The sequence below is a fragment of the Salmo trutta genome, chromosome 22, assembly GCF_901001165.1.
Source record: "Salmo trutta chromosome 22, fSalTru1.1, whole genome shotgun sequence".
Lineage (NCBI taxonomy): Eukaryota > Metazoa > Chordata > Actinopteri > Salmoniformes > Salmonidae > Salmo > Salmo trutta.
In genome coordinates this window covers 48,971,098-48,985,876 of record NC_042978.1, presented here as the reverse complement: position 1 = coordinate 48,985,876, position 14,779 = coordinate 48,971,098, and the positions used below count along the sequence as shown (strand labels likewise).

Here is a 14,779-nt window from a genome sequence, read left to right as displayed (position 1 = left end):
TGAAAGGAATGTTTCGGTCAGGATGTCACACCTCGGTTAGTGTCAGTTGGAAGTGAGAGCTGGTCATTGGACCGTGTGTTATGTACCATCTTTAGTTTCACAACCAGGTACAACAATAACATTCAATCCATCAGACATGAATCAATGTGTTCGTCTGTGTACGTCCCAAACCCTATTCTCCTACACAGTGTCCTTCTTTTAAACAAGGGCCCCTAGGGGGTGTCAGCGAATAGGGTGCGATTTGGGACGTGTACACAGATGTCTCAAACACCTTGTAAGGTCTGGAAACGGAGTTGGACTCTGTGTTCCGTGTTCTTTTGGTTTCACAACATGAGATAATTGCAGAAGGTCAGAAGATACTCCCCAGAAGCGAACAACTGATCTACCGGACAAGTTGGGTCACGTCACAGCGCAGTGTGTGTCCTGTGACTGTGTACGCTATAGCTGTCAGTCAGGATACTTGTGTTGTGATGGTTTAATGCAGTTTAATCCAATAATCACAATTCAGGCTATATTCAGACTTCAGCGCCAGTCAGCTCTGGAATTCTCCGGGGGGTTTGCGAACTGTTACAGTCGCTGGTGCAATACTCTCTCTCTCTCTCTCTGTGTGTGTCTGTGTGTGTGTGTTACCTTCGTGCAGGACGTCCCGTAGAGTGACTCTCAGTCTAGAGATGGAGATGTCTTTGACCTTGGCTTTGGCTTCAAGCAGACTAACGCTTCTCAGGTCGTTCTTCTCAATACGCAGGGACGGATAGCCTTGGTGGGTGGGGGAGAGAAGGAGAGAAGGAGAGCGGGACGGTGGGTAGGAGGGAGAGGAGGACGGTGGGTAGGAGGGAGAGGGGGACGGAGGGTAGGAGGGAGAGAGGGGGACGGAGGGTAGGAGGGGGAGGGTGGGTAGGAGGGAGGGAGGGAGAGGGGGACGGTGGGTAGGAGGGGGAGGGTGGGTAGGAGGGAGGGAGGGAGAGGGGGACGGTGGGTAGGAGGGGGAGGGTGGGTAGGAGGGAGGGAGGGAGAGGGGGACGGTGGGTAGGAGGGAGGGAGGGAGAGGGGGGCGGTGGGTAGGAGGGAGGGAGGGAGAGGGGGACGGTGGGTAGGAGGGAGGGAGAGGGGGACGGTGGGTAGGAGGGAGAGAGGGGGACGGAGGGTAGGAGGGGGAGGGTGGGTAGGAGGGAGGGAGGGAGAGGGGGACGGTGGGTAGGAGGGAGGGAGGGAGAGGGGGACGGTGGGTAGGAGGGAGGGAGAGGGGGACGGTGGGTAGGAGGGAGAGAGGGGGACGGAGGGTAGGAGGGGGAGGGTGGGTAGGAGGGAGGGAGGGAGAGGGGGACGGTGGGTAGGAGGGAGGGAGGGAGAGGGGGACGGTGGGTAGGAGGGAGGGAGGGAGAGGGGGACGGTGGGTAGGAGGGAGGGAGAGAGGGAGGGAGAGAGGGAGGGAGGGATGGTGGGGGAGGGAGGGAGAGAGGGAGGGACGGTGGGTAGGAGGGACGGAGGGGGAGAGAGAGAGGGACGGTGGGTAGGAGGGAGGGGGGGAGGGAGGGACGGTGGGTAGGAGGGAGGGAGGGATGGTGGGTAGGAGGGAGGGAAGGAGCGAGAGAGAGGGACAAGTCAGAGTTTAAATCAGACTTCTAATACACACTCCCTTCTAAAAAAAATAAAATAATAAACTCTCCTGTCTCTTCCACCGTCGCCCTCCAATAAACTTGAAAATATGAAAAGGAGTTTGAACCTTTAGTATGATGACTTTTATCTGAGGATCAAAGGGTTTATGAAAGACATGTCTACAACGGAATTAACATCTTCACTTGGCAAGTTTTGTAGTTTTGTAGTTTGGTAGTTTGGTAGTTTTGTAGTTTAAAATACTTCATTTAAAACAACCGACCTGCGATCAGGCTGATTGGATGTGTGTGATTCATCTCCAGTCCCTTTCATAACGTCGCTACAGACGTGTGTTATTGTCTGAAACCTGTCCTACTGTTGGTAAATGTGAACATTCACATATCATAATAACGGCATTCGCTCCCCTATCACAGCGTCAGTGTCGACATAACCCCTTTCTAGAAACACGTATCCCTGGTGGACACGTCAGTGGAGACAGATACCACATTATAATACAGCATATTGTAACATCAGTGGACAGTTACCACATTATAATACAGCATATTGTAACATTAGTGGACAGATACCACATAATACAGCATAATGTAACATTAGTGGAGACAGATACCACATTATAATACAGCATATTGTAACATCAGTGGAGACAGATACCACATTATAATACAGCATATTGTAACATCAGTGGAGACAGATACCACATTATAATACAGCATATTGTAACGTCAGTGGACAGATACCACATTATAATACAGCATAATGTAACATCAGTGGACAGATACCACATTATAATACAGCATAATGTAACACGTCAGTGGACAGATACCACATTATAATACAGCATAATGTAACACGTCAGTGGACAGATACCACATTATAATACAGCATATTGTAACATCAGTGGACAGATACCACATTATAATACAGCATATTGTAACATCAGTGGACAGATACCACATTATAATACAGCATATTGTAGTCTGGATGCTGCTGGCTAACAGGTAAAGAAGGAATCCTTTGTGAGCCCTCCTTATTCCCAGTCCCAAATGGCACCCTATTCCCTATGTAGTGCACTACTTTTCACCAGGTACTACATAGGGAATATGGGGCCCAATTTGGGAGTCACCCTCAGAGGGTGTGATTAACCGCTGGTGAAGACTGCAGCAGTGAAGCGAGACGCAAACCAAAGAGAGATATTATAACAGAGGACACGTTGAGCAAATCAGATCGACATGAAAGTACTCCAACTACAATCTGGGATTTGAGTTTGAGCCCAACAGCAGAAAACATTTTAATATACAGGTAACTGCTGTTGGGCATTTGAATATACAGGTAAATAGTGTGTCTTAATAGGGTGTCGGGCCACCACGAGCCAGAACAGCTTCAATGCATCTTGGCATAGATTCTACAAGTGTCTGGAACTCTGTTGGAGGGATACCGACTCCATTCTTCCACAAGAAATTCGAGCCTTTAGTGTTTTTGTTGATGGTGGTGGAAAACGCTGTCTCAGGTACCCCTCCAGAACCTTCCATAAGTGTTCAATTGGGTTGAGTTATGGTGCCTGACACACGGTGCGCAGGTCAGCTGTTCCTTCACCCGTAACTGCTAATAAACCATCCGTACCCACCTGACTATACGTGATCGTGTAAATCTGAGTCCTGCACCGGCTAATATAGAAAATGCGCTGTAAGCTACAGACAGAGATGGCAGAATGATTCTTTGACAGGGGGGTGCAGGATCCTTTTTTTTGGGGCCCAATTTAGATTCGTTTCTGCTTAGAATTTCCAACATTTTGCTAAGCTATTTGTTAGACATCTTGTCTCTAATTAGAGACATGCTTCTCTGTCATTACTTGTTTCCCTAGAAGACTGAATAAACACTTGCTCACCAGAATAATGTCATAGAATGAATGCTTCAATCGATTTATCTAGTAAACATCTGTGAAGTTCTCTACTATATCCTTCATTCGCGGATCAAATATGTTTAGGGACCGGGGAGAAAATGCAATAACACCCCAAAAATTATAATGGCAAAAATTTTCTGTGGAACATTTCCTAATGCCATCAGTTTGACCGGTTGTAGGAAATAGAAATCTGTGAAAACGACACAGCATGTTTCTGATAATATTTCAGTTCGGCTTGAATGATGCTGTTGAAGAAAAACACGTCTACAAGCTGTCCCTAACTGCGCATTCACATGTTCTCAAGATGCTGAAAGAAATAAAATCCTATTTCTCTACTCCTGTTCCCGAGTCAAAATGTACTTTTTTTTTTGTGATTAAAAAAAAAAAAAATGTAATGCTGGAGTAATTGTGCAGGAGTTAATATTAAGGCTAGGTTAAATACCTACAGTCAGTGTCCAGATTTCATTTTCCATTCAACACATCTGAACAGTAGGCTAAAGTTCCCTTGACGTGCCATAGGCCTATTTGAAGTCACCGTCTTGACTGTCGAATTTGTATAGCGCCTCACAATCACGTACAGGCGACACTTAGCACAGGCGACACTTAGCACAGGCGACACTTAGCACAGGCGACACTTAGCACAGGCGACACTTAGCACAGGCGACACTTAGCACAGGCGACACTTAGCACAGGTGACACTGCTATCATCCTCTTTTACCACTTAACCAAGTCTTTCCTAAACATTCCTGTTGTGGTTCTCCCTTCTCTTTATTTTCAACTCTCCATTTCACAGCTTTTCTCTTATTTAATTCAACTTTGACACCATTGTCCTTTTTGTCTCAGTGGATCGACGTTAACTTTTTCAGCACCATCCCAAAAGCGTTTTTACGATAGGTGTGTAGACTATTTGGCGTGTTAAAAGTTATGTGCTAAAGCTTACGCTGACAAAAGAAAACCCTCAAATTGCACAAGAATAATACATTAATGGATTATTTTTAATCAAATCAAATTTTATTTGTGACAAGCGCCGAATACAACCGGTGTAGACCTTACTTTACAAGCCCTTAACCAACAATGCAGTTAAGAAAAATAAGTGTTAAGTATTGTATTAAGTATTGTTTTCTTTCTTCAACCCGCCACCCACCCTTCATCCACACAATAGTTCATGACCCTTAACCAAACTGTCCCCGAGGATATAACCATCACATACCCTTTAAACACTCTGGGCTCCTTCCAAGGATATAACCATCACATACCCTTTAAACACTCTGGGCTCCTTCCAAGGATATAACCACCACAGTCTTTAAACACTCTGGGCTCCTTCCAAGGATATAACCACCACATACCCTTTAAACACTCTGGGCTCCTTCCAAGGATATAACCATCACATACCCTTTAAACACTCTGGGCTCCTTCCAAGGATATAACCATCACATAATCTTTAAAGACTCTGGGCTCCTTCCAAGGACATAACCATCACATACTCTTTAAACACTCTGGGCTCCTTCCAGACGCCTCTTTCAAGGTCACTGATCTCTTCTTCTAGCCATGGTAGCCAAAACAATGGGGCAACTGGGTATTTTTATACATGACCCTAAGCATGATGGGATGTTAACGGTTTAATTAACTCAGGAACCACACCTGTGTGGAAGCACCTGCTTTCAATAGACACTGCTCAAAAAAATAAAGGGAACACTTAAACAACACATCCTAGATCTGAATGAATGAAATAATCTTATTAAATACTTTTTTCTTTACATAGTTGAATGTGCTGACAACAAAATCACACAAAAATAATCAATGGAAATCCAATTTATCAACCCATGGAGGTCTGGATTTGGAGTCACACTCAAAATTAAAGTGGAAAACCACACTACAGGCTGATCCAACTTTGATGTAATGTCCTTAAAACAAGTCAAAATGAGGCTCAGTAGTGTGTGTGGCCTCCACGTGCCTGTATGACCTCCCTACAACGCCTGGGCATGCTCCTGATGAGGTGGCGGATGGTCTCCTGAGGGATCTCCTCCCAGACCTGGACTAAAGCATCCGCCAACTCCTGGACAGTCTGTGGTGCAACGTGGCGTTGGTGGATGGAGCGAGACATGATGTCCCAGATGTGCTCAATTGGATTCAGGTCTGGGGAACGGGCGGGCCAGTCCATAGCATCAATACCTTCCTCTTGCAGGAACTGCTGACACACTCCAGCCACATGAGGTCTAGCATTGTCTTGCATTAGGAGGAACCCAGGGCCAACCGCACCAGCATATGGTCTCACAAGGGGTCTGAGGATCTCATCTCGGTACCTAATGGCAGTCAGGCTACCTCTGGCGAGCACATGGAGGGCTGTGCGGCCCCCCAAAGAAATGCCACCCCATACAATGACTGACCCACCGCCAAACCGGTCATGCTGGAGGATGTTGCAGGCAGCAGAACGTTCTCCACGGCGTCTCCAGACTCTGTCACATGTGCTCAGTGTGAACCTGCTTTCATCTGTGAAGAGCACAGGGCGCCAGTGGCGAATTTGCCAATCTTGGTGTTCTCTGGCAAATGCCAAACGTCCTGCACGGTGTTGGGCTGTAAGCACAACCCCCACCTGTGGACGTCGGGCCCTCATACCACCCTCATGGAGCCTGTTTCTGACCGTTTGAGCAGACACATGCACATTTGTGGCCTGCTGGAGGTCATTTTGCAGGGCTCTGGCAGTGCTCCTCCTGCTCCTCCTTGCACAAAGGCGGAGGTAGCGGTCCTGCTGCTGGGTTGTTGCCCTCCTACGGCCTCCTCCACATCTCCTGATGTACTGGCCTGTCTCCTGGTAGCGCCTCCATGCTCTGGACACTAAGCAGACCGACACAGCAAACCTTCTTGCCACAGCTCGCATTGATGTGCCATCCTGGATGAGCTGCACTACCTGAGCCACTTGTGTGGGTTGTAGACTCCGTCTCATGCTACCACTAGAGTGAAAGCACCGCCAGCATTCAAAAGTGACCAACACATCAGCCAGGAAGCATAGGAACTGAGAAGTGGTCTGTGGTCACCACCTGCAGAACCAATCCTTTATTGGGGTGTCTTGCTAATTGCCTATAATTTCCACCTGTTTTCTATTCCATTTGCACAACAGCATGTGAAATGTATTGTCAATCAGTGTTGCTTCCTAAGTGGACAGTTTGATTTCACAGAAGTGTGATTGACTTGGAGTTACATTGTGTTGTTTAAGTGTTCCCTTTATTTTTTTGAGCAGTGTAGTTTGTATCCCTATTTTACTCAAGTGTTTCCTTTATTTTGGCAGTTAACCAATAGGCTCATCATTCATTTTTTTTAAAGACAAAAATACCTGTAAATATCCCAGATTGCACCTTTAAACATCAGTATCAAATTGGGTTGAGATACTCCAGTCCAGGACAAGCTAAACTAAGCTAAGCCCGAGGGATTCGCGAAGACACTCTTGAATGTGTCATGCATGTTAGCACATATCCCTCCATCCTATATGTCAATCTAAACATTTTAAAACCCCTTCATATGGAAAAGTGAAAAATGCTTAAATGAACCTCAAATCACATGCCTACAGGCGACAGTGAGATCAGGATTGGTATGTGCCTTTATCAAATCAAAGTTTATTTGTTGCATAAACAGATTAGCAGATGTTAAAACATGTGAAGCAAAATGATTGTGTTGTGTTTCCAGCTCCAGCAGTGCAGTAAAATGTTTAACAGCACAATACTATCTAACAGCACAATACTATCTAACAGCACAATACTATCTAACAGCACAGTACTATCTAACAGCACAATACTATCTAAGAAAGTCGTGAAGAGGGCACGACAACGCCTTTCCCCCCTCAGGAGACTGAAAAAATATGTCTTGGGTCCTCAGATCCTCAACAGCTGCACTATCGAGAGCCTTCTGACCTGTTGCATCACCGTCTGGTATGGTCAGATGCCGAGCAGTTGCCATAAGGCGCTACAGAGGGTAATAAGTACAGTCCAGTACATCACTGGGGCCAAGCTTCCTGCCATCCAGTACCTTTATACCAGGCGGTGTCAGAGGAAGGCCCTAAAAATTGTCAAAGACTCCAGCCACCCAAGTCATAGACTGTTCTCTCTGCTACCACATGGCAAGCGGTACCGGAGCGCTAAGTCTAGGTCCAAAAGGCTCCTTAACAGCTTCTATCCCCCCCAAGCCATAAAACTGCTGAACAGCTAATCAAATGGCTACCCAGACTATTTGCATTGACCCCCCCCCCCGCTTTTACACTGCTGCTACTCTGTTTATCTATGCAGTCACTTTACCCCTACCCCTGTCTAATGACCTCGACTAACATGTACCCCTGCACATTGACTCACTACAGGTACCACTTCAATATAGCCATTATTCTTATTTTATTGTGTTATTTTTTACTTTATTTAGTAAATATTTTCTTAACTCTACTTTAAACTGCATTGTTGATTAATGGCGCGTAAGTATTTCACTGTAAGGTGAACGGAGCATGTGACAAAATTAGATTTTTTTTAACAGCACAATACTATCTAACAGGACAATACTGTACACAAATAAAACTAAAACAATTAGAAGAAACAAAAAATATCAGAATAAGCAATGTCAGTGTCTGGTCATTTCTTTTTTTTTTACATAATGTAACTATAAAATATTCGGTTTTATAGCACACCATCAGTACCATCTTCAAATGTTTTCTGAGATACATCTGTTACATTGTTGTATTTCTACAGTCTTCAGACCAAAGAGATGTCGCAGCTTTTTGCTGCCACCTAGTGGGCAAACAGAACACCACCAAAACCAGGTTAAACAACCACCCGTGTCTGATCAGCACAACTGTGACAATTAATTGTCACGAAAATGACCACAGATTTCATAATTGTCATTTTTGTTGAAACATGTTTTGAGCTTGTATTGCATCTTTGGCTCTACGGTCTAACAAATACAACACAGCTCTGGTGACAACAAACACAAAAAGAAAATGGTTTAAGCGCTTGGAACTTTTGGAAATGAAGCTTTTCTGCTTGTAAAATAATGAAAGATTTTACCCTTTTCAATGTCAACATTTTAAACTGATATTAGGTAAACTATATATGCACTTGAAAATAAAAAAGTTACATACCCTCTTCAAATAAATGTAATATGACAATTATGACAACAAAAAAGTACAAATTTGTTTTGACGGTCCTTTACCAGATTATAGGATAAATGGTGCCACACATGCCTGTGACGAGACCAGTAAATCTCACTGTGAGGAAAGGCACTGTAACATCACCAATGAGAGTAGGTGACTAAATGAAATACATTTTTACTGGAAGGAGTACTGTTGCACTTTAAAAGGACGAAGCCAACTACTGCAATATGGATGGATTAGGTAAACACTATAGATGATTAAAACACACAAACAAACACAGGGAGAATAAAACAAAAAGATGAATTCATCCGTTAGTAGAAGTTATGAATAGGGCCTTTGTTTTGGAACTATAAAAAATGTCACATGACAGATTTTATCCTGTATTTTTAAGCCTTCTCCAGAAATGAGTATTACACCAAAAAATAAAAGCAAGTGTGTGTGTGTGTGTGAGGATGGTGCTGGACCATCTACCATTAAAAAATAATAATAAAAAAGGGGACAGTTTGATGAAAAAGCTTGAAATAAAACGTTAAAATCCAGGTTGTGTGACATGACTGTGCAAAACACAGGGAGCCTAGCGCAGTGGATGGGCCCCCGGTGAGACTGGACTAGCGCAGTGGGTGGGCCCCCGGTGAGACTGGACTAGTGCAGTGGGTGGGCCCCCGGTGAGACTGGACTAGTGCAGTGGGTGGGCCCCCGGTGAGACTGGACTAGCGCAGTGGGTGGGCCCCCGGTGAGACTGGACTAGTGCAGTGGGTGGGCCCCCGGTGAGACTGGACTAGCGCAGTGGGTGGGCCCCCGGTGAGACTGGACTAGTGCAGTGGGTGGACCCCGGTGAAACTGGACTAGTGCAGTGGATGGGCCCACGGTTAGACTGGACTAGTGCAGTGGATGGGCCCCCGGTGAGACTGGACTAGTGCAGTGGGTGGGCCCCCGGTGAGACTGGACTAGTGCAGTGGGTGGGCCCTCGGTGAGACTGGACTAGTGCAGTGGATGAGCCCTCGGTAAGACTGGACTACATGAGACTGAACTTACTTCTGGTTTCATGGATGGGGGCATCAGGGTTTGGGAAGGTGGCGGCAGCAAGCTGGAGAATGGGTGCAGTGCCAGGGTGATGGTCTGATAGTGAGAGGACAGGGGGATGGAGGGAGGGATGGAGAGAGAGAGGGAGGGATGGAGAGAGAGAGGGAGGGATGGAGAGAGAGGAGGGAGGGCGGGAGAGAGAGAGAGGGAAGGAGGGCGGGAGAGAGGGAGAGAGGGAGGGCGGGAGAGAGGGAGAGAGTGTGAGAGAGAAGGAGAGAGAGAGGGAGAGAGGGGAGGGAGAGAGAGGGAGGGCGGGAGAGAGAGAGGGAGGGCGGGAGAGAGAGAGGGAGGGCGGGAGAGAGAGGGAGGGCGGGAGAGAGAGGGAGGGCGGGAGAGAGAGAGTGTGAGGGAGGGAGGGAGAGAGGGGTGGGAGAGAGAGTGACAGAGGTGATTAAGCGTTGGGTAAATGACAGGTGTGGGATGGTACCATTAAACACATTGAAGCAGATTAGAGGACACAGCCACCTGCAGTAGGAAGAGGACACAGCCCCAACAACCTGCAGTAGGAGGAGGACACAGCCCCAACAACCTGCAGTAGGAGGAGGACACAGCCCCAAGAACCTGCAGTAGGAAGAGGACACAGCCCCAACAACCTGCAGTAGGAGGAGGACACAGCCCCAACAACCTGCAGTAGGAGGAGGACACAGCCCCAACAACCTGCAGTAGGAAGAGGACACAGCCCCAACAACCTGCAGTAGGAGGAGGACACAGCCCCAACAACCTGCAGTAGGAGGAGGACACAGCCCCAACAACCTGCAGTAGGAAGAGGACACAGCCCCAACAACCTGCAGTAGGAAGAGGACACAGCCCCAACAACCTGCAGTAGGAGGAGGACACAGCCAGTAGATGGCCAGAGTACACCCTCTTACACAGGTTGACGTAAACACCACTGAGTTAAAGGCATGATGAATCAGACTTCTGCATTGGCCGTTTGTGTTCATACAGGACATCCAGCCCCAACCTACTGTCAACCAAATCATGTCAATGAAGAGCTATACGGAGGAATTCACATCGTTACAACGTTTGGGAGGTGCATGGCGATGTGGCACAAACTCAGTTTGACCTCTGCATGCCTCTGGAGGCTACTCCATAAGGAGCCTTCGACCACATTTTCAGATCAAGCATACATTGGCTTTTAAAACAGTCATCACAATGAATGGAATAAGACTGAAAAACAACGCTGACAGCGCATTCAGAAAGTATTCAGACCCCTCAACTTTTTTTTAATTTTTTTTTTACATTTTGTTATGTTAGTTTTATTATAAAATGGATTAAAAATATATATAATTCTCAATCTACATACAATAAGAAAGCAAAAACAGGTTTTTAGAAATGTTTGCCAACTTATTACAAATAAAAATAAAACACATTTACATAGGTATTCAGACCCTTTACTGAGTACTTTGTTGAAGCACCTTTGGCAGCGAAACAGCCTTGAGTCTTCTTGGGTATGACGCTACAAGCTTGGCACACCTGTATTTGGGGAGTTTCTCCCATTCTTCTCTGCAGATCCTCTCAAGCTCTGTCAGGTTGGATGGGGAGCGTTGCTGCACAGCTATTTTCAGGTCTCTCCAGAGATGTTCGATCGGGTTTAAGTCCGGGTTCTGGATGGACCATTCAGAGACTTGTCCCAAAGCCACTCCTGCGTTGTCTTGGCTGTGTGCTTAGGGTCGTTGTCTTGGCTGTGTGCTTAGGGTCGTTGTCTTGGCTGTGTGCTTAGGGTCGTTGTCTTGGCTGTGTGCTTAGGGTCGTTGTCCTGTTGGAAGGTGATCCACCCCAGTCTGAGGTCCTGAGCAGGTTTTTTATCAAGGGTCTCTGTACTTTGCTCTGCTAATACAGCCCTCGATCCTGACTAGTCTCCCAGTCTCTGCTTCTGAAAAACATTCCCATAGCATGATGATGCCACCACCATGCTTCACCGTAGGGATGGTGCCACCACCATGCTTCCCCTTTAGGGATGGTGCCACCACCATGCTTCACCGTAGGGATGGTGCCACCACCATGCTTCACCGTAGGGATGGTGCCACCACCATGCTTCACCGTAGGGATGGTGCCACCACCATGCTTCACCGTAGGGATGGTGCCACCACCATGCTTCACCGTAGGGATGGTGCCACCACCATGCTTCACCGTAGGGATGGTGCCACCACCATGCTTCACCGTAGGGATGGTGCCACCACCATGCTTCACCGTAGGGATGGTGCCACCACCATGCTTCACCGTAGGGATGGTGCCACCACCATGCTTCACCGTAGGGATGCTGCCACCACCATGCTTCACCATAGGGATGGTGCCAGGTTTCCTCCAGACGTGACTCTTGGCATTCAGGCCAAAGAGTTCAATCTTGGTTTCATCAGACCAGAGAATCTTTTTTCTCATGGTCTGAGAGTCCTTTAGGTGCCTTTTGGCAAACTCCATACGGGCTGTCATGTGCCTTTTACTGAGGAGTGGCTTCCGTCTGGCCACTCTACCATAAAGGCCTGATTGGTGGAGTGCTGCAGAGATGGGAGAACCTACCAGAAGGACAACCATCTCCTTAACAGCTTCAACCCCAAGCCATAAGACTGCTGAACAATTAATCAAATGGCCACACAGAGTATTTGCATTGACCCCCTCCCTTTGTTTCTACACTGCTGCTACTCGCTGTTTATTATCTATGCATAGTCACTTTACCCCTACCTCCATGTAAGAATTACCTCGACTAACCTGTACCCCCCCACATTGACTCTGTACCGGTACCCCTGTATATAGCCTCCACATTGACTCTGTACCAGTACCCCCTGTATATAGCCTCCACATTGATTCTGTACCAATACCCCCTGTATATAGCCTCCACATTGACTCTGTACCGTAATACCCTGTATATAGCCTCCACATTGACTCTGTACCAATACCCCCTGTATATAGCCTCCACATTGATTCTGTACCAATACCCCCTGTATATAGCCTCCACATTGACTCTGTACCAATACCCCCTGTATATAGCCTCCACATTGACTCTGTACCAATACCCCCTGTATATAGCCTCCACATTGATTCTGTACCGGTACCCCCTGTATATAGCCTCCACATTGACTCTGTACCGTAACACCCTGTATATAGCCTCCACATTGACTCTGTACCGGTACCCCCTGTATATAGCCTCCACACAGACCAGTATCCCTTCTTTCTTTTCTCTCCAAAACTCTTGAACGTGCCGTCCTTGGCCAGCTCTCCTGCTATCTATCTCAGAATGACCTTCTTGATCCTAATCAGTCAGGTTTCAAGACTGGGCATTCAACTGAGACTGCTCTTCTCTGTGTCACGGAGGCTCTCCGCACTGCTAAAGCTAACTCTCTCTCCTCTGCTCTCATCCTTCTAGACCTATCTGCTGCCTTTGATACTGTGAACCATCAGATCCTCCTCTCCACCCTCTCCGAGTTGGGCATCTCCGGCGCGGCCCACGCTTGGATTGCGTCCTACCTGACAGGTCGCTCCTACCAGGTGGCGTGGCGAGAATCTGTCTCCGCACCACGTGCTCTCACCACTGGTGTCCCCCAGGGCTCTGTTCTAGGCCCTCTCCTATTCTCGCTATACACCAAGTCACTTGGCTCTGTCATATCCTCACATGGTCTCTCCTATCATTGCTATTGCTTTCCCCCTTCTGATAACCAGGTGGCGAATCGCATCTCTGCATGTCTGGCAGACATATCAGTGTGGATGACGGATCACCACCTCAAGCTGAACCTCGGCAAGACGGAGCTGCTCTTCCTCCCGGGGAAGGACTGCCCGTTCCATGATCTCGCCATCACGGTTGACAACTCCCTTGTGTCCTCCTCCCAGAGTGCTAAGAACCTCGGCGTGATCCTGGACAACACCCTGTCGTTCTCCACTAACATCAAGGCGGTGACCCGATCCTGTAGGTTCATGCTCTACAACATTCGCAGAGTACGACCCTGCCTCACACAGGAAGCGGCGCAGGTCCTAATCCAGGCACTTGCCATCTCCCGTCTGGATTACTGCAACTCGCTGTTGGCTGGGCTCCCTGCCTGTGCCATTAAACCCCTACAACTCATCCAGAACGCCGCAGCCCGTCTGGTGTTCAACCTTCCCAAGTTCTCTCACGTCACCCCGCTCCTCCGCTCTCTCCACTGGCTTCCAGTTGAAGCTCGCATCCGCTACAAGACCATGGTGCTTGCCTACGGAGCTGTGAGGGGAACGGCACCTCCGTACCTTCAGGCTCTGATCAGGCCCTACACCCAAACAAGGGCACTGCGTTCATCCACCTCTGGCCTGCTCGCCTCCCTACCTCTGAGGAAGCACAGTTCCCGCTCAGCCCAGTCAAAACTGTTCGCTGCTCTGGCACCCCCAATGGTGGAACAAGCTCCCTCACGACGCCAGGACAGCGGAGTCAATCGCCACCTTCCGGAGACACCTGAAACCCCACCTCTTTAAGGAATACCTGGGATAGGATAAAGTAATCCTTCTAACCCCCCCCCCCCTTAAAAGATTTAGATGCACTATTGTAAAGTGGTTGTTCCACTGGATATCATAAGGTGAATGCACCAATTTGTAAGTCGCTCTGGATAAGAGCGTCTGCTAAATGACTTAAATGTAATGTAAATGTACCAGTACCCCCTGTATATAGCCTCCACATTGTACCGTAACACCCTGTATATAGCCTCCACATTGTACCGTAACACCCTGTATATAGCCTCCACATTGACTCTGTACCGGTACCCCCCTGTATATAGCCTCCACACTGACTCTGTACCGTAACACCCTGTATATAGCCTCCACATTGACTCTGTACCAGTACCCCCTGTATATAGCCTCCACATTGACTCTGTACCAGTACCCCCTGTATATAGCCTCCACATTGACTCTGTACCGGTACCCCCTGTATATAGCCTCCACATTGACTCTGTACCGGTACCCCCTGTATATAGCCTCCACATTGACTCTGTACCAGTACCCCCTGTATATAGCCTCCACATTGACTCTGTACCGGTACCCCCCTGTATATAGCCTCCACATTGACTCTGTACCGGTACCCCCTGTATATAGCCTCGTTATTG

At 47.7% G+C, this 14,779-nt stretch overlaps 1 protein-coding gene across 6 annotated transcripts in view; it reads right to left on the bottom strand.

Moving 5' to 3' along the window:
• LOC115158884 (tyrosine-protein kinase RYK-like) overlaps positions 1 to 14,779 on the bottom strand; it is an 83,900-nt gene that overhangs the window by 21,514 nt on the left and 47,607 nt on the right. For 4 of the 6 annotated variants that reach the window (XM_029708297.1, XM_029708298.1, XM_029708300.1 and 1 more), the window contains exons 8-9: positions 9,675 to 9,758; positions 631 to 756 (exon numbers count right to left, since the gene is read on the bottom strand). In XM_029708297.1, coding sequence (XP_029564157.1) covers positions 631 to 756; positions 9,675 to 9,758 — 210 coding nt within the window. The remainder of the gene's footprint in view (positions 1 to 630; positions 757 to 9,674; positions 9,759 to 14,779) is intronic. The other 2 variants (XM_029708299.1, XM_029708302.1) reach the window with 1 other exon arrangement.